Raw genomic sequence first — 20931 nt, forward strand, 5'->3', positions numbered from 1 at the left:
TTAAGGTCATGATATAAACAAAAACTCACATTGGATCGTCGCTATTCTGTCTGTATCACAAACAAACTACAGACAAAGGCAAATACAAAGACAAATCTAAGGCTTGTAGATACTGAAAAGGCTACTTGCTAGGAGTTAAAAAGAATAAAAAGAGAGATTCTTACAAGACAGATGTCTCTTTCTTCACAGATTCCAGCTGCTCTCTCTCTTTCTTTTCAACTTCCTTGTCTCTTTTCGATGTTTCAGCTGTCTCAGGTACAGTTCCCATCAGCTCTGCTTCCATAGGTTCATCAAAGTCCTCATCATTAAAATCCATCATTCCCTGATCATCATCTGCAAGTGTTGCACATAGAACTAAAGGTTTCAATCATTAAAATGACAGGGCAGACTACACCTGTGCATGCAGATTGCAAACCATATACTTGAATGCTAACACACAGTACGAATCTACAAACTCAACATCACAGTTAAGCTATCTAAACATCTAACTAGAGCAAACTATGAAGAGTTTTAACACTAATACGATGTATTTAATGAGTTTCCAGAGTTTGGTTTTGATTTCTTTTCAATACCTTCAATAGCTTTTTCTTCTTTTGTCTTTACTATCCTCCCATTTTCTGTAGCTTTTTGCACAAACTTGATATCCTCATTCTCTTCAGAGGCTGTGACAGACTTTGCTGTGTAATTTGGATGTTTAGGATGAAATGAAGCTGGAGAAAGAGTTTCTTTCCTGAGTTGAACAGGAGCTTTCTTTGATACAGGGGTGATTACCTGAAAGACATTTTAGACAAGAGTTAAAAAATTTTCTTTTAAAAGTGTGGAAAAAAAAAAAACATCCAGTTCTTGCTATTTGCAGAAGTAGTAACCAGGGCTACAGGGAAAGCTCCACAAATTCTGCAGCATGACAGCTAAAACTCCTCAAGATTAAGCTTTTACAACATAAGTGATGCTAGAGAATTAAAGTGTGCCTTCTTTAATTTAAAAAAAAAACAGTTTACATCAGGCCATAGTTGACAGTTATTTTCACTGTTTTCCCACATAGTATGACCCCATTCCTAAATTAATACTTCTATCTGTGCCAACTGAGTATGTGACAATATACGTCAGGCAGAGACAGGGCCTGGAACAACTAGGGAAGGCCAATGCATTAGTCTCCATCTGCTTGGATCAGCAATGAGTTCAAGCTTTCTAAAGGACTCCATGGGACCAGACAGCAATGCCCCACGTCAGAAAGAGTGAGGGAGACAAACATACTGCATTCCAACATTGTCTGCAAGCCTGAACTCCAAGATGGTACACACAGAGCTTATATTTCAGACAGGGTGTGACTACATAGCAGCTACAGAACCTCCTCTAATAGATGTTTATTAGATGGTCTTCACTATGACAAACAACAGGTTTATGTATCTGCTGGCCTTTAAACTGCAACAAGAGCCCAAACCTGTGTTTACAGATGTAGAATTTAGAGTTGCACACAAGTATTTCTAGGGTTTTCATCTCAGTTCAGCCGCCTTAGTTGTGGTCACCAGAATTCAGCTCATCTTTGAACAGAAGCAAACATTACCTAATACACCCCTACTAACAATTTCTTCTGCTAACTCAGCCAGATGAATTTATTCCCACTTCCGCTCCTGCCTTCTGCCGTCAAAAGCCACTGCTTTCTTGTTCTTTCATGGCCATTTATTTTCTAAGGCTGTACTCTTCATTTATTTCTCTATCCAAGTTTCCAGCTCCTCCTCCTAGGAGGAAGCTATCACAGTAACCACCTCTCATTTCCTACAGACATGCCTTCTCTTTTGCACTACATAGACACAGATCTTTCTTACTGTATCTCCCACTTTCTAAGTTACTCCCACACTCCACCACAACTGCTGAAGTGCCAGTGGTGACTATTTTTAAGAATTCATTTCAGTATAATATTAAGTTTTCACATTGTATGTTAATGGCAAGTCAGATTTATCTACTCTACTCTGCTCTCTAGACTCCTAGCAAGCATCTCACTGTATCTCCAGCTATAAAGTCCTTCCCATTTAGCAGAACCCTTACCACAACAGCAGCCTTCCATCCACACAGAAGCCTATTACTCCTCTCATTCTCAATCCTCCACTAAGTTCAACTTCTACCCATAGAAGTTTTGTTTTCCAGCTGTGCAGAAGAAGAGTCTCTTATGCTTTTCCACAACACTGGCACTTTCTACTGCTTCCTTTATTTCCCATCACCTTCTCTTTGCTGCAAGGTTTTTTCTACTCTTAGGGAAAAGAGTCAGAAGCTTACCTTCACATGATGCACCTTACAGAAACAATTTCATCTGTCAACTGTAACAGCTACACACACTGTGGCTCTAAGGATATAAAGAGCATTACTCTTTCTATATACTAACATGGAAGGAAAAGAAGAAAAATGTCCTATTACAGAGTAACATGGCTTAGGAAGCTAACGAAAAAAGTTATTTCTAGAAGCAGAAATAAAAGACGACAGCATTCAAATTAACCAAAGCACAGATTAACAGTTAGTGATGAGAACTTCTTTTAAAAAGCCTTTACTTCACCTTAGGAGCTTGAGATTGTACAGAGAAAGGATTCAGTGGCATTCCAGCAGATCTTTTCCTTTTCAGCACTAAAACTGGTGGTGGACTTAGCTGAACGCTCTGAATATTGAAAGAGACAGAGACACAAGGGAGAGGGATTGTTTAGTGGGTTCTTTTGCCTTGGTTCTTAACGTATTCCAACAGTAAGAAAGAAGGCCACTGATGTTTCTCATTCAGCAAGCAAAGAAACTTCCAGATACACAACTCAGCTATGTAAAAAGAAAAAATTATCTGAGCAATCGGCCCATGAAGAAAGACACATTTTTTTTTTTTGGTAAATTTTGAGAGAAATATTGTCCTAAGTAATTAAAACAGCTTTCAAATAGTGGGCATTTCAAAAGCCAACCACGCCTTCAACGTACAAGTATCAGAATAACTGGTGGGATGTTCTTCATTTCTGCTAGAACAGTAGTACTGAGCACACGTGCTTTAAAGGCAGAAAGGGTTTCTAAGCACTGTCAAACGAGAGTGAAAAATAAATTTTAACGTATTTGTAAGTACAGTTATTTTGTACTCATCTTTACCAATAGATAATAACAAAATAAAACGTTGGAAAATAATCAAAGACAAAACAATAGCTAGCTATTACTTAAATAGAACCTACAGTGTAATTATCAGCATTATTTCCTCTATTTAATGCACTGCAAAATTTGACAGCATTAGAATGCATTTCATTAATGATTTGAGGGTTTTGACAGCCTAAGATACTGTAACTCTCAACCACAAAGACCACAAAACTAGGACAACTTTATACTGGAATCATACAATGGCTCAGGTTGGAAAGGACCCCTAGGACCACCAAGTTCCAACCCCCTTTGCTCTTCACTGATAGTATCTTTTTAATTCAGTATCTCTCCACAACAGCAATTTCACATGCTTACATGTAAGCAATTCTTCAGCTCTAAGAAATCCATCTAAAATCCATCACTGAAAACTCAGTGATGATCAAGAATGGCTTCATTAGAAAGAGTCCAACCTTGGCTGCTGTAGCAGCTATCCTGCACTCACAGTTCAGAGAAAGTAACCATCAGGTTCACCACGCAAAGGAGGTGGCAGGCAGTTCTGACTGCTGAGTCCCAGAACAAGCCTTCCTCATCTCCTCTGATGCACTCAAACACACCTTGCAGACAGATTGCAAACATACATGAAATATATCAAGCAGATGTGTAGTTGCAGGTATCAATCTTAGATGACCTGATTTGGGGAAGAATTTTATTTTCTTTGCAAGTTCCACAGCAAGAAAAATAAATGGATGACGGTATCTCAGAGATTTTACCTATATACTCACTTCAGCATTTAGATCTTGAAGAATATCCCCCAGTAAATCATCCTTCGACAGGTCCACAGTTTTCTGCAAAACAACAGTTTAACCAAACAGTTTTTAGCTATTCATTTGAACCCAATTGGGAGATTAGCACCAAATAGCTAAAGGATTTCCATAAAACACAGGCACAACTTCAGAAAAGCACTACACACAAGAACTCCTGTTAGCAGCTCAACACAGGAAACTGAAATAAAACCTCACTTTATCCCACCCCCACTAAAACAACATAAAGTTAAAAAAAAACTTTAAACTTCACCATGCAGTAACTTACATCCGTGTTTTTCTTCCCAGCACTGGCAATAAACATAGATTTAATTGTGTTTGGCTTTGATACCACAGATTTTTTCACATTCTTTTTATCAGTTGTAGAAGCTTTGCCACTTTTTCCTACAGAGAAAGATAAAATCAGTTATTTCTACATCAAAAAGTTTAACGTTTAGGGGTCCACTTAGAGGCAAGAATAGACAGATGAGGTAATCACTTTGTCCACCTTTACACTGTTGCCTGAAATGAAGCCTAATGCTCCTTTGTCTGCTGCCAGATTTCTAATGGCTGCCATGCACAAAAAAGTATGCAAAATCCTATCAAAATCCTCTCTCTGCTAGTCACATCAGGGATGATCTTTGCATACGAGTCCATAGTACAGAAAAAGGACCAAGATTCTTTGTATGGAATCTGCACAGAAGAAAGAAGTACCTAGGAGCTTGGCACTAGGCCTGGATTCTCAACAGCAGCCTCCACTGCGATCATAAAAGATGGCAAAACCATTTGATCCCAGTCCCATAAACACACGGAAGAACTGTAGTGGTAAGAGAAACCACGCATCCCTCACACGTTGGCTCTGGAAGCCAAAAACATTCCCCAGATGTGTTTGCTGTAGATTTGAATATACATCCCATAGAAGACTGAGCACTAAAGTAGTTAGAAGTGATTTGACACCAGGTTGTGGACCCCTCCCTTCTGCATCACAGAGACTGAAAAAAATGTAAGTTTACAGCCACGGAACTACACTGCATGCCTTTGGCCATATGCACCATAATTTGACAGCAAGAAGTTGCCCATCTGAGAAGCAGCTGAAAACTTTCTTTCTACAGTGGTTTAGTTCATCCTACCTTTCTTACTGGAAGCAAGAGCATCATCGTCCAGATCTTCATCAAAGATTTCCCGTCCATCTTCTACATAACCAATCCCATCTGTACAAAACCAAAATGTTAAACATCTGCAGTTCAAATTCTCTCTCGTGATATTTCTAAATATCTTCATAATCCAAAGCGTTACATAAACTTTTATTTCCTTTAATACAGAGCAAGTGATATAAATGCAAACATTAAAATCTATAGCACTGTCAGCTGCACCTTCTATTAGACAAAATGTATTATTACTTAATTAGAAATTACCAATGACAGTACTTCTTTTTGAAGTTACAAGGCTGACAATTGGAAATAAAATTTCAAAAGCAATTATTGGTGGAAAAATACATTCACTACTATCTTAACACAGTACTGCAAGAACAATGCAAGACTCATTTCCATATTAAAGTTCATCCTTTTTTTTTATTCTACTAAAACGTTTCTAAGAATGCACTGATCTATAACTTACCTCAAAACAGAGGCACTATGAAATCCAGCTGGTTATAATACTATAATTGAAGTAATTCTCCACATGAACCTTAACTTACCATCATCAACAATCCAGTCATCATCCTGACGTTCTCTGACTATCTTGGAGTATTGCTCTTCATCTATTTCATCATAAACACCAGTGAACTCCTCAACCTACATTTAAAGCACATTGATGATTACTTATTCATATAGACCATCAATGAAAACACAAAAGTTCTCGGGAACTGCAAGTCCTCCTGGACAGATGCAATGTTTTCATTTTGTAAGCAAAGGTATTCATTCAATTTTTCTTTTTTTCTTTTTTTTCTTTTTTTTCTTTTTCTTGGCAGTGACAGAAGAACTGTTATCAATTTTTTAAATTATCACATTATACCAAATTTCCTGAAAAACCAGTGGAGATTTCATTTGAACCTAATATACTTCATTCCTCATTTCACACCACAAAGAAATAAAATAATAAATGAATCCTAACAAATACAAGCTGTGATGCTCTGCTTTACTCTCAGGCACCAAGATGAGCTCAGTAAAAAGGAAGGTGATTTGCTATGAAGAATAATGCTGAAGATGCTCTTCTGTGCCTAAGAGTGAATTTGCATCTTAATGATCGATGCATTTCAGACTTCTTCAGACTTATCCACCTCAATGTGCAAGCCACTTTCCGATAACACTACAATTAATTGGATGGTCTTGATGTCACACTGCCAAATTTCAGTCATATCAGTTGAATACTTAAATTTTGTATTCTTTGTGGAAACAGAGTATCAGTATTCGTGGACTAACAGAATTAATTTGATTTGGAAGGGACTATAAAGGTCATCTGGTTCAACTCCTCTGCAACGAACAGGGACACCCAGAATACATTACATTCTATACAATCCATATTAATGGATTTTAGTCATGTAAAGCTTTGAAATTTGAAGAGAAGATCATTTGAAGTTTTTAAAAATAAAACAAAACCTATTCCTATCATAACATTAACTAATTTATATTTAAAGGTTGTTCCTTCTTTGCTCTCTGTGAGATAAGCAAAGATGCTGCATATTTGATTTGCAATTATTAAAGTTTGGTTTTGAAAACAATAAAAGCAATATGAAAGACAGTTACATTCCAAAATATACACATCATTAGAAATAGTACACTAAAGCTGAACGGTGCATTTTGCTTCTCATAATTTTGGGAAATGCACAAAGGGTGGTTAAGCATTTCAGCTCACATTAACTTTTTATTAAAGACAAAAGAGAGGGAATTTTCACCTCATATTTTAATTTTTCCCCAGCTTTGGCCTTTTTCAGACGTTCCAGTGCTTCTTGCTGACCTCTTCTTGACTTCCTCTCACGCCTAGAGCGTGATGCTGCAAAACTCCCAGACTCAGGCATCGCTGAAAATAATTAAAACAAGAGAAGAAATTTTAGTAATGAGCTGCTGTTATCTCTGGTATTTAGTATTCAGCGATGCAACACGAGCTGGCTGTAGGTCCTCAGGTAGTTACTAAGCAAAATCATAGAATCATTAAGGCTGGAGAAAACCTCTAAAACTATCAAGTCCAACTGTCAGCCCACCACATCACACCCACTAAGCACATCCCCCAGTGCCACATCCATTCCTTGAACACCTCCAGGGATGGTGACTGCACCACCTCCCTGGGCAGCCTGTGCCACTGCATTACCACTCTTTCTGAGATGAAATTCTTCCCAATATCCAACTTGCAGCCATTCCCTCTCATGTTATCACTGTTACCTGGGAGAAGAGACCAACCCCCACCTCACCACAACCTTCCTTCAGGCTGCTGTAGAGAGCAATAAGGTCTCTTCTGAGACTCCTCTTCTACAGACTGAACAATTCCAGCTCCCTCAGACGCACCCACAGGACTTGTGCTCCAGACCCCTCACAGCTTCACTGCCCTTCTCCAAACACACTCCATGGCCTCAACGTCTCAATCAAAATAAAGACCCCGACTGTCCCGCGCTTGGCTAAAGGGACAACGTCACGGACAGCTGTTGAGAAGCAGTTCTGGCATTAGGGAACACACGGCCTCACACACACACACACACACAGAGCAAGCCGGTTGCATCCCAGCCGATGTTCAGCAGAATGGGGAGAGATAACACAGAAACTGCCTCCTTTCCAAAGCACCCCTCAAATCTCATCAGCTTCCATCTGAAAAGGACCCCCGCCACATTTCCCCGGGCACTTCCAGTTCCCTATATTTTGCACGTCTCCATGACAACTAGGGAACAGACAGGCAGCGAAGGGGCCCATACTGCTGCAAAGCAGCAATATTCCTTATGTGAATCCACAGCGCTTAGGAGCGCAGCTGCACTGAGGCAGAACCGCGCTCTGCCCACACCTGACGGCTGCCTCCCGCTTCTTTCGCACCCTCACCCACGACCAGCGACCCTCACGAGGCGATTCCCTCCTTCTGAGAACCCCCGCCCCGAAGTCCCTTCCTCCCGCCGTGCTCGGATAGCCCCGCAGACCCGCTCGCCCCGCCCAGCGTTGCAAGTGAGAGCTCTCGGCCGCGCGTTCCACAGCCCAGCCCAGCCGCTCTCACGGCCCTCACCGTTCTCAGCCATGGCGTCCGCGCGCCCTCAGCGCGCGCCAAAGGCGAAAGTGGCGCGAGACGGGAGTCCCGCGAGCCGCCGCCAGGGCGGCAGCCAATCAGGAGCGGCGGCGGCTCCTCTCGTCCCCCCTTCCCGCACTCACGCACGCACCTCCCACCCCGCCGCCCCTGATGGTGAGGGCGGGTCTTGCGCTGCTGCCGGGGCTGGGGCTGCGCGGAACGGAAGGGCGGGGTGGGGCTCAGCGGCTTCCGGTGCGAGACTGTGAGCGCCGGCTGCGTTAATGGCGGAGCTGCAGGAGCGGCTGAGGTGACTGAAACTTTGAGTCCTTTTCTCTGAAATGGCGTAGGACTGCCTGTAGCCTTATTTACAAAGCCTGGGAAACTAATGGGCTTTGTTACTTCTTTCCACTTGGATGTTTTTCAGATGTCGTTGTTGGCTGGTCACTACCCGGTGATCTTTCCACCTTTATTTGCAGGATTTACTCGAGGAGCATTTGCTGCCTTTGAAAACACACGGGCATTGATTTCGGAGTTAGGGTGTATGGCCTGTAAGAGAGGCAAATGGCACCAGCTCTAACTTACCTACCCACCTCTTGCTATAGTACTGTCTGTTTCTGCTGTACTTTAATGGAACCGTAAAACCTACCATAACAGCAGCATCAGAAGTGCTAGACATGCCCCCAACCATCCCAACTGTTCATCCCTGGGCATAGAGAGGAGACTACCCCTCTCAGCAACAGTTGTTCTAGATCAGTGAAGCTGTAGCAAACCTACAGCCCTGGAAACCTATAGCTTTGGAGGGCTGAAGCTCAATCTTTAAGGTCCCTTACAACCTAAGCCATTCTACAAAACACTGACAGCTGCAAGAAGAATGCTTATCTGACCTATAGATAATGAAATGCTGTCTCATGTATATAAAATTTATAAAATAGCTATCACAAAATTGTTCAGTTGGAATAAAGATACAATCATACTGCATTTCACACACATCTAAATGATTTCTTACACATTCTTTGTAATTCTGAATTGATTGGATTTTAATTCTTTTGATTAAAATAAAACAAAAAGCCCTTTGTCAGCTGTCAAACACACAGTGAAATGTTGTTCAGGTGATGCCATGATCTGAGATGATACACAATGATACAGTTAACTTACAGAACTGTACTTGTTGATGCAGCTCCACTGTGGGACAGGGCAGACTAAACAAAACCCTTTTTCATGAATGCTTGTTCAATCCTGGCATTCATCTTGGGCCATAACAAGAAGGTATCTGTTTCCTGGAGCATAGCATAATAAGCATTTAAGTGCCACAGGGAGGGGAAAAGGGGGAGGGGGGGAAATACAGTTTGCTTTGGAAAAGACAAATAGCCCAGCAGGATCTGGGACTTCCTCTGCTAAACAGCTTTGTCACAGCAGATTACCTTGAGCTGAAGTTTAGCCTCCCTTGGGACAGTCATTCAAGAACAGCTTGGTACGACCTTTGCTCAGTTGTCTTTGAAGTAAAAGAGTGGGAATTTCACTGTGCGGCTCCAAGCCACTCAAGGTTCTCTCAAGGAAAGTGTGATAAGCCTCAGAAAAAAAGCACAAGAGAAGTGCAGTAATGAAGATGGTAGGCAGCCAAAAGCACAGAGCAGAAGAGGAAGCTCAGGAAACCTGCGCTCCCAGATTTCAACAAAAGGTGACAAAGATGTATTTTTCATGTTGTTTTCTTAGAGCTGTGATTTAAATATGTCAGTTCTGAATCAAAACCAATATTCATGAATAGAAAATGCTGAAAACCACTGCAAGAGCTCCAAGTTAATATATCCTGCAGTATATATTAACGCACAAATGGAGTATAGTATCTAACCTATACTAAATTGACAAAGTAATTACTGTACTGAGAATAATTCTGCTCTTCCTTTTTATATCCATGCATACATGATCTGTCTCAAGGACAGCAGAGCAAAAAGTTAAAATTCTCAGATTCCAATATTACATATTAAGCTTATGCTTCGTCATTTTTATGATGATGAAAAAAAATCTATTGAAATTAAGAGGGATTGTATAAAATACAGAATGCAAGTAGATTATGAATTGTAGCAGAGATAGCAAATTCAGCTGTACTAACTTAAAATGCCTAAGCATTGCTATATCGTTGTTAAGGACAGGGTATCTTAGTGGAGAATTGTGTGCTATTGTGCAGGATGTGGATGTGTATATAGTGTACGTACTCCACAAACACAGATTATTTCATTCTCAGACTTCTAATCCTTATGTTGGTCTGAATTAATTCATGTTATCACTAAACTTAGAGTTTATACATCTGACATGATTTAGTTCTTTTCATTTTCATTTCATTCACCATTTCATTTCAGCAGCTGGTTACTCAACTGTGCTATTCATATGACATTTTAACATGAATTACTTTAGCTGCTACAGCCAGTGCTGTCTGCACAGGGGACTAAGCTACTAAAGGAGCACAGATTAAATGAATTAAAAATAAAAAAAAAATCTCAAATTATTTTCCACCAAAAGTTCTTTGATTTTAAAACTGTTCACATGTGTTTAACTTACTTATGAAGAAAGAGATGCTTCTCCTCTTGTTTATCAGTGAAAATGGTAATACAAACATTTATGTTCAAAGAGTAGGATTGTTAACTACCAGGCCTGTCAATGCATTTTGTTCACTGCACATCTCCTTTTAATTTCTTACTCACATTTCTTGCTAACAATAGGATAAAAAGGATAAAGATGCTGCTAGACACAAAGACTCTGAAGTGAAAACATGAAATAGAAACTTGAACAGCTTCCATTAATTTGCCATCTGAAAGAAGAAAGTTGGTATAGAAAGAATATCCAGAGATCTAAAAAAAATACTAACAAATGCATTAAATTCTAATTGCAGTTAAACAAATCCTAGTAACTCTACCAAAATCAGTGAAATTTACCTAACAGCAACAGAGAGCAGAATCGAATCACCTGCTTCCCTCATACAATATTCCTTTTCAAGTACAAAATATTGTAATGTAGATTAAATAGGGAAGACAAGTTAGAGCAAACACACAGAGAATGAGCTCACATGTAATTATAATGTCTAAGAATTAAGTCTGATGCCAATGGTATTCAAAAGCATACAGTTATTGCTATAGCACAAAAGTCTCTGTTTTAACTACTTTCAGCACTCCTTACAATTTCACAAAAGTGAACCATCAGTGTATAAGCAGAACATTACTGCAGAAAGGCTTTTACGTTTCAACACCTGGCTGAAGATTAAATATACTTCCAATAGTAAATATTCTGTGTTCAACCTTTTTAAGACTTTTCAGCAGGAAAGACAAAACCATCGCACTATGCTGTGAAGTAACTGCCAGTCTTGTTGCAGTCCCCCCAGGTCTCTTGCTGAATAAGTGCCGGTAGAATCCATGCTCAAAGTATCAAAAGGCAGCAAGGGCTGGCTGCTTCTCAGTGGAGGGACAGAGAGGTCCATGTCCCACACACTCTGAGTGATATCAGCAGGGCAGACACTCAGAGGCAGTCAAGTGTCCAGTCCATGCAAGTCCCTGGTAGTGAGGCAGCCCTGAGGTCAACACATAAATGTGTCTCAGGGGCAGGTCCATAGAGTCTGGGTCAGGCACGGCCTGATTGTCTCTAGGCATGCCCATGGTGATGAGTCAAGTCAATGAGTCAAGTCAAAGTCATTCCATAGGTGAGGATCAGACCTGGTCATGGTATCTAGGGTCAGACACAGCCCCTTGTTCACCAGATGTGTGGAGTAATAGGAAAGGTCCAAAAGCAAGATGGGAAGCGGGGGCATGGCAGTTGCTGAGCTGGAGGCTGGTACTACTACAACACAGCTCGTGCAAGAGTAGAGCCACTGAGCGGGGGGTAGAGACTGGTCAGGCCTTATTGATATCCTTAGGGCACAAGCAGCTGCTTCCCCTCCTGAGCAGAGTGCATCCCCACATCTCACAGAGCTGAGCTGGGCTCAGAAAGAAAGTCTGTAGGCTACTTCATTAACATTGACCTGGAGTAGGGACAAGGATGTGGGAAAGAGATGACGTGTAGGGGACCTAAGGGTAGCAGGGATCCTGAAGGCTATGTCTCAGGTGGAAGGATTTGCTCAGGAGCCTTGGCTTGGCAAAAGCCAACATGATGGGGAGACTAAAGCTCAGGGTCAGGCAAGGTCTCATACAGCCATGGACCAGTCATCACTGCACTGAATTTAGGAGTTGAGAACATCTGAGCTAACTGTCAGGGTGCAGCAAGAATCAGCTATTCCATAAGGGCGGGGATAATGACACAGCTGGTGTGAGAAGGACCTTGCCACCAATGGGCTCAGCCGTAGTAGTCAGGGTCAGCCAGGAGTCCAGATCACAAAACATGATTTTGAACTTGCCTCATTATCACAGGCAAGCTAGATGTGCAAGGTATTGTCAGGTATGGGTGACAGTAATGTGAGTCAGACAGGCCAGGGACCACCAGACAAGTCCACAGTGATGAGATAAATCCCAGGGCAGGGCAGGGCAGGAAGTCAGTCCAAAGGACAAAGTTCAGATCAATTGGGCACATGACTGAGCTTAGCAACAGCACATCTGTGTTCATCCTCTCCTAAAGCATACTTCAGGCCTTGACTGAAGGCCCAGAGGCGGACTGAATCCAATCAGTTTTGGTGAGTTGATCTGTCTTATTTTAGTCAAAATGGAAGAAGCTGTTAAAATAAGAGGTCTTCAGAGTTTCCAAGTCCCAGGATTAAACATGGGCAGTTATTCAGTAGAACTAGACAGGGGTTGCTTACTTTCACCCACACCCAGTAGGGAACGGAGTTTCCAGGTAGCTTAGTAGCTAAACTCGTGATTAAACATACTAGTACTAAGCATGTTGCCAGGGAGTAGTAGGAGTGGTGCTGCTTGTTAAGGAAAGGCAAGTCAAGAGCCAAGGGGCTGGCAGGACAGGGCATCAGCAGCCAGGGCCCAGCCCCACAGTACCCAAGCAAAGTGAGCATGGTCCAAGCAAGAGTCCAGATCATAAGGCCTTGGGGCAGGTCTAACAGCAAGCCGTTTTGTCAACCTGCAGATCAGGGTTAAGTACACAAAATAGGTCTTTAGAAACAAGGAAGGGCTGGGGTCACACCAGAAAATCAGCCTGTAGTTTCAGGTCCAGATCATACTGGTGGTTAAGCAAAGCATATGATGGAGATGAGGACTCCTCCAACAGTGTTCAGAAAAGGGCTGAGGCTTAAATAAAGCTTTTGGGCCTATAGGCAGAGAGTGCAGACTGGAGGTCCCTGGTGAAGCTTCAGTGTCGTCAAGTTCATTTAGTGCTCTCGGGACTCTGGCAGATATGAAGTGACTTATTTCCAAGGCTGAATTGCATGAAATTGTCGCAAGTGCCAAGTCTCCAAGAAAAAAAAAATAGTTCCTCCCAGTCACAGGAAGCAGCTACATTGTGCTGGTAGAAGTTTTCCACAAGTGCTGAATGGAGAGAAGATGCCCAGCCAGTAACATGCCATATCAATAGCTTCTAAGTTGACTAAGTTATAAACAATTGAATTATGATCTCGGGGTTAAACAATCTTGATAATTAATTAAAGCTAAGCTAGATAGCAAATCCTCATTTTACAGTGCATAAGTGAATGTTTTGCTTTAAATAAGGTATGTCACTCTGCCCAGATTTATCAAATACTACCGTTGATAAGCCTTGGTATCCAAAATTATAAACTGTGATCCCCAACTTGTGTAGATTAGAGTACAATTTTTCGGTGTTTTACTTAGCAGCTTGAGAAGACATTTGCATGAAAGTTTGACGAATGGGCAGATAAGGATTGACATGAATGGTATTGGAGGTTTAAAATGCTAAAAAGTCAGAGTGATGGAATACTGAAGATCAATTCAAGAAGTCTAAAATTGAGCTGGGGAGAAGGAAGGTGACAGATAGATTGAGGGTGGGTAGAAGAGAATGCAATAAACATATAGGCAAGAAAGACAGCTTTGGCAAAGGATTTTGTGTGGATTTGAGGGAATTGGTGTGCACATCTAGAAAGGCAGAAGAGACGAAGCTGAAATTGATCCAGAAAGAGAGAAAACAATGGCTTGCAGGGAAAAAGTGAAAGGAAGGATAACAACATAGTTTAAATGTACATAGGAGAAAGGTTTTTCTTAAATCATATTTTATCTGTAATGAGTATTCACTCAATAGCAGGACAGGCAGAAGATGAATCATGTAGGCAAACCTTATACTGAGAAAGCAGCTACACTCAGCTTTATATTTCTCAGTAGTTGTGAAGTTGCAGCTATACTGTTCTTACACCATTCTGCAGTAATGCTTTAGAGAACCCAAAAAACGACATGAAAGATAATGAGATGGTCTTTGAAATATAACCTCTGAGAAATCTTTGGAACAATTAAGACTATTTAGTGTAGAAAAGGCATATTAGATTTGTCAAAAATAAAAATCTACCTGAATCTTCACTCCAGATCCTGAAACTATTGATTCAAAGCCTTAATGAAAAAATAGTCAAGACAAAAGAGAGTGAAACTGTTATCTATGTCTGATAGAAAACCAAGCAACAGAGTTAGGCAGCATCAACAAAAACACAGGGTAGATGTTAAGAAAAAGACATTCTAATAAGAAAGTAAAAACAGTGATAAGAATGGATTGAGTAGGCTGTTGCAGCGCTGGGAAGGGAATGATGAAGAGAGGTTAGCTAATTGAAATTCTTCACAACCTCTGTGCATCCAGCAGGAAAGTCCCACTGCTGGAAAAGCTGTCCTCCCATGACAACCCAGCAATTAAAAGCTTGATTGTTAAAAATAGCAAGGACAGAAAAAAACAATTTAATGATGGGAGACACAGACCTAACATTTCTCACTCTCAGTGAATAGCTCAATGGAAATACAAAATTAAGACAGCTATTCTCTTGCTCAAATACTAACCACGATTTCTATCTGTTTTCTTCAAAAGTGCTTATAAAAGCTGTTTACAAAAGAGAACGCAAAGAATCTCCTCGAAAGTGGGTAGCCTCAGTTGTTAAAGATAGATAGCACTATCAGGCATGGATGAATGGCACTTTAAAAGCCTGTGCCTTTAGGAATTTGTGATTTTCTGATCATTTGTTTATAAATCATATTGGAACTGAAATGTGCTTTTTTGGTTTGTTTTTTTTTTTTTTCCTTTTTTTTTTTCCTTTTTTTTTTTAAATTTTAATCTTATCCTGGTCTACAGCTCCTCACAAGCTCTGCTCTGTGTGACAGCCACAGGGTCCGAGGGAACGGCATGGAGCTGCGTCAAGGGAGGGGCAGCTGGGGGTCAGGGAAGGGGTCTGCACCACAGGGCGGTGGGCATGGAACGGGATGCACAGGGCAGGCTGGAGTTCAAGAAGTGTTTGGACAAGGCTTTCAGTCACAGGGTTTGGATTTTGGGTGGTCTTGTGTGGAGCCAGCAGCTAGGCTTAATGATCCTTGTGGATGCCTTGTGATTCAGTATATTCTATGATTTTATGACTATTGTTACTGAAAGACTGACTAATTTGATTCTATATGTGTATTTTGAGAATATAGTACTTATTAAAAATCACACCTCTGCTACAGAGAGACAGATATAAGATGATATTACACCAAACCCTGTGTTTTTTCTTTTAGTAATTTACAGACTGTCACCGTATATGAAGAAGTATAGATTTAATCCATATACAATTCTGTGAGATTCTCTCATAAATCAGAAACATTTTGGATTTATTCTAACAAAAAAGCGATGGTTTGTAAGCTCTGTGCATTCCACTGGAATGATGAACTACACCCTAAAAGTGAATTAAAGCAACAGTACATGGAAGCAGCAAAGAGAGTGTTGCAAGCCATGGTGTTGGATACCTTTCATTCTCTGCCCATGCGGGTGTGAAAAAAAATATATCACATTGTGGGGTTTTAATCTCAGTCTAAAAATCTGTCATTTTCTGAATTGATCATCATAGCAATAAGATATCTTCTTCTTCTGTTTTATTGTTGTTGATGGTTATTAATTCTAGCAAGCTAGAGTTACTGTGGTATAGATATGTAGATAGAAAGAAAGAAACAGTATTGTAACTATTCTAAACATAATGCATTCCTGCATCTTATCATGTAGCTGACAGTCATTGAAGCCTTCAGGATCCAAAATATATACACTGAAGCAAAAAACAGCTCACCCATTAAATATTCAAGAACTTATGCTGCGATTATTTGATTAGATGTTTGGCTTCAAAGTCAAACACTGTTTAAGCACGTCTCTCACCAGTTTTACGTAGTCTCCTGTTGTCTTCTGGACAGAAAATACCTGAGGATCTCTTTTCCTTTTTTATGACTCGGTTATAAATCAGAAGACTACTTCAGCCTGTCTTATGTGTAGATTGTTTTAAATACAGCTTCTGCTGTGTTACTTAGTGCTTCAGATCCCCTGAGGCACTTCAAACGTTTGATAATGTTCTTAAGGTCTGCAATACATTCCTGTCCATGTTTTTACAAAGGACATTAGAATCATGGCTGTCTTTCATTAATACTGCAGTCCCCAGCCTGGAGAATCTGCTTAGTATTTTCAAACTTCTCTGTAGTAGTAACAGCTCTGGACAGCTGAGGGCATCTAAGCCAAATTACCTGCTGGCAAATGGCTTTGAAGTCTGTCATTACACTGCTAAAGATAGCAGGTTACATCTCTGCTGAAGAATTAAAAGCAGTATAAAGCATTCTTTGTTAACTAATTGTGAAATGCATGTCATTTTCCTTCTCAAGCAGTTTAGGGTTCTTTAAAACATTAATTCCCAGTTGCCAAATAGAGGTTTCTCTTTTAGGGATTTTGCCACGAGGCAAGAATGCAATTAGTATGCATTAAACAGCATGATCGTGACCTTGATGTAAACGGCTTGATGATGGTATGATCGTTCTCTCTTATCTTAATCCATCAAATACAGAGAAAGAAGACCCTCCCTAATAGAAGTGGCCATGTTCAGATTGCAGCCATGTTACATGATCAGTGCTACTGTGCTAGAACTAGTTTAACATGAATAATAGGCAAAAGCATGGATGGAGGTTTTACAGGTGCTGATGTCTACAAGGAAATGAACTTTATTTAGTTAAAGTTGGGGGCTCTGATGAGTGCTTCACTAAAATATATTAGTAATTTTAATGGCTAGATTGGAAAAAAAAAAAGGCAGAGGGTATTTAGCTGTGATGGCCTGGAAACACAGAGGAACCTACCACAGGATGCTTGTCTTTGTAGTATTCAGCTGCAGGAGAAGCTCAGGCAGAGACTTAAATGTAACAACTAAATATTTATTTATTTATATAAATATATATATTTCAAACTTGGAGAATTAATCGTTCCTGTTTGTAAAAAGAACTTTCATATCCAAAAAGTTCCATTACATCTCAAGGGGAACCTTGCTAGCCGTTAAGAATTTTCCCTGTTTGCTGTCTACTTGGTCCAGGTCTTGGGGATTGGATCGTGGTTTCTTGCGTTGTTTGCATAGAACATCAATTTATGCACCTGGGAAACAGGATTTTCATGCATTAGATGTCTATTCACACCCAAGCAGCTGTTGCCAAGAGCTCAGTCATTAAAAGTAGTGGTATGTATCCCTGTTATTTCTGAAGAAATGGCAGGAGAGTCCTCAGGAGACCACATTCAGCCTGATGTGAGATATTTGCTTACATACATACAAGAAATGAGATGCGATTTACAAAAGACCACAGGCTCAGCATTTCCAGTCAAATCTATTCCTTATTTATTTATTTTAGATGGTAATGAGCAGAGACTCCAGTTACCTGAAAGCCCATTTTCCCTGTGCAGCTAAAAGAGGCAGTTTAGGATATGCTGTTATGAACATAAACATTACACTAAGATCATGACAGTCAAGGTGGCATGACAAATTTTGATTGGACAGACATGAGGGAATCCAAAATCTTCCCTTGCCTTCTCTCCAGAGCCTCTGCCATTCGTTCTCTCCTATTAATGAGGTACAAAACATTTTCTTACTCACGTTTTTCAAACAGAAAAAAAGAAAGCATTATTAAAAAGTTGGAAAAGTTTCCCCAAATTGGAAATAAATAGCAATAAAACTGAAATTCTGACACAACTTAGGTATGTGACAACACCACTGCAAGAGAGTTTTCTTTGATGCCACACGTATATGGAAAAAAATATCATCTCTGTGGAAGGATACTATAAGGGCAATGAGGCAGTGGTTGCCAAGAGAGGGGATGGTTGTCCTGTCCCTGAAGACATTCACGTTCAGGCTGGATAGGGCTCTGAGCACCCTGATCTAGCTGTAGGTGTCCCTGTTCATTGCAAGAGGAGTTGAACTAGATGGCCTTTAAACATGGCCCCTTCCAACTCAAACAATCTATAATTCTATGAGAAACATTATGAAAAACAAATTAAAATAGAGTCAGGCCTCCAATAGCAAACTCCCAGCATGAAATCAGAGATGCAATTCACCTTTTCAGGCACAAATGAAGAGAATTTTATGTTCCAACTTGCTGGCAGTCAGCCTGCTGCAAGAACATCTGTTCCCTTCTTTCTCCACCCAGAACACACACTTGGGCAGCGAGGCCTGCGCTCTGACTCCAGACATGTAGCTCACCCCACTGATTACCTGGGAACCAGCATACACCATTGGGTTTACAAAAGGACAACCTGCTAGATCCATCTATTCAAGTCCTAGCACTGTTCGCCCAAATATCCTTAGTGTAATGCTCCTTCAAAGCTTTTTTTATAAGAAAATGGGGGGGAAAAATGATCAATCCTCTCACTTCTAGAAAGTGAAAGGAAGCTGCATGTTACTCTGCCAGTGCTCTTATGTTCTAAAAAGGCATAAACCAGGCGCTCCATTGAGCTGTGCAGCTGCTATGGCTGAAAAATGAAAATGTATCATAGAATCACAGAACCATTGAGATTGGAAAAGACCTCTAAGATCATCTAGTCCAACTGTCAACTCATCACCACTATACTCATTAACCACATCCCTCAGTACCACAACCACATGTTTCTATGAGAAGGTTCATAAGGAGGATTTAGGGAACTACAGGTGTGTCAGCCTGACCTCAGTGCCAGGGTAGGTTACAGAATGGATCATCTTGAGTGAGATCACATGGCATGTGTGGGATCAGGACCAGCTAGCATGAGTTCCTGAAAGGCAGGTCCTGCTTAACCAAATCTTATCTCCTTGTATGATGGGATGACTCACCTGGCAGATGAGGAAGAGGCTGTCAATGTAGTCTACCTAGACTTCAGCAAAACCTTTGACAGTGTCTCCCACAGTGTTCTCCTAGAGAAGCTGGCCACCTGTAGCTTGCACAGGTGTGTTCTTTGATGGGTAAATAAGTGGCTGTATGGCAGGGCCTAGAGAATAGTGGTGAATGGAGTTAAATCCAGATGGCAGCTGGTCATGAGTGCTCTTCCCCAGGGGTCGGTATTGGACTCTGTTCTGTTCAGTATCTTGATGACCTGGACAAGGGGACTGAGTGAACACTTGGCAGATGACACTAAGTTAGGAGGATTGTTGATCTGCCTGGGGATGGAAAAGCCATACAGAGGGATCTGGACAGGTTGGATCACTGGGCTGAGGCCAGTGGGATGAAGTTCAACAAGACCAAGAGCTGAATCCTGCCCTTCAAGACAAAACAACCCCATGCAGTGCTACAGGCTTGGGACAGAGTGTTTGGAAGACTGTGGAGGAAATGGACCTGGGAGTGTTGGTTGATTCTTGGCTGATTGTGAGCCAGCAGTGTGCTCAAGTAGCCAAGAAAGCCAATGGCATCCTGGCTTTTATCAGAAATACTGATGCCAGCAGGAGCAGGGAAGTGATCATCTCTCTGTGTTCAGCTCTGGTGGGGCCACACCTTAGTGCTGTGCTCAGTTCTGGGCCCAGTACAGGAAAGCACAGGAAAGACATGGAGGCCTTGGAGCATGTCCAGAGAAGGGCAGTGAAACTGGTGAGGGATCTGGAGCACAAGTCTTATGGGGAGCGGTTGAAGGAACTGTGATTGTTCAGTCCGGAGAAGAGGAGGCTCGGGGGAGACCTTATCATTTTCTACACCTACCTGAAAAGAGGTTGTATCAAGTTGGGGGTTGGCCTTCTCTCCCACATAACATTGATAGTTTAAGAGGGAATGACCTCAGGTTGTGCGAGGGGCGGGTTCAAGTTGGGTATCAGGAAAAATCTCTTCTCTGAATGAGTGGTGAGGTGCTGGCACAGGCTGCCTGGGGAGGTGAAGGAGTCACTGTCCCTGGAGGTGTTCAGGAACTGTGTAGGTGTGGTACATAGGCACACAGTTAGTGGGCAAATACTGATGGTAAGTGAATTGTTGGACTGGATGACCTTGGAGGCCTTTTCTAATCTTGCTGATTCTATGACTCTATAGTTCTTGAACACGTTCAGGGATGATGACTCCACCACCTCCCTGAGCAGCCTGTGCCAGTACTTCATCACTCTTTCTGAGTTTTTCCTGATATTCCACTTCAGCAGCTGTTGGCACGGCCTGAAGCCACGACCTCTTGTCCCATGGCTGTTACTTACTCGGGAGAAGAAGCCAGCCCACATCTCATCCTCCTTTCTGGGAGGAACTTTAATTCCTTCCTCTGAAAAACGACTTTTTTTGAGCAGCAGAAATATACGAAAGCATCACCCAGAGAAGCTCAACCAGAAGCACAACGTTTTTACAGAAAGGTAATGACGACAAGTCCCCTGACTTCTTTCGGTATCCCTAACAGATGACACGTAGCACACAGACACACCCGACGGCAGCCCGGACAGGCGCCCCCAGGCAGCCCCGCGCCCCGCCAACGGCTCGGCGGGTTGCACAGCAGGGGGCGGTCCGAGCGTGGCCGT

At 41.5% G+C, this 20931-nt stretch overlaps 1 protein-coding gene across 3 annotated transcripts in view; it reads right to left on the reverse strand.

Annotated features, from left to right (window-relative positions):
- The window catches only part of POLA1 (DNA polymerase alpha 1, catalytic subunit), a 191650-nt gene extending 183348 nt beyond the window's left edge, over window positions 1-8302 (reverse strand). For 2 of the 3 annotated variants that reach the window (XM_042810611.1, XM_042810613.1), the window contains exons 1-9: window positions 8094-8180; window positions 6787-6911; window positions 5590-5686; window positions 5024-5104; window positions 4183-4298; window positions 3876-3938; window positions 2549-2647; window positions 573-771; window positions 165-333 (exon numbers count right to left, since the gene is read on the reverse strand). In XM_042810611.1, coding sequence (XP_042666545.1) covers window positions 165-333; window positions 573-771; window positions 2549-2647; window positions 3876-3938; window positions 4183-4298; window positions 5024-5104; window positions 5590-5686; window positions 6787-6911; window positions 8094-8106 — 962 coding nt within the window. In that variant the 5' untranslated portion in view covers window positions 8107-8180. Of the gene's footprint in view, window positions 1-164; window positions 334-572; window positions 772-2548; window positions 2648-3875; window positions 3939-4182; window positions 4299-5023; window positions 5105-5589; window positions 5687-6786; window positions 6912-8093; window positions 8181-8244 lie in introns of those variants that run through there. The other variant, XM_042810612.1, reaches the window with a different exon arrangement.
- Between the last annotated feature and the right edge of the window lie 12629 nt (window positions 8303-20931).

Source organism: Centrocercus urophasianus, unplaced genomic scaffold (genome assembly GCF_019232065.1).
Source record: "Centrocercus urophasianus isolate 14NV4802_14NV808 unplaced genomic scaffold, USGS_Curo_1.0 seq_12, whole genome shotgun sequence".
Taxonomy (NCBI): Eukaryota; Metazoa; Chordata; class Aves; order Galliformes; family Phasianidae; genus Centrocercus; species Centrocercus urophasianus.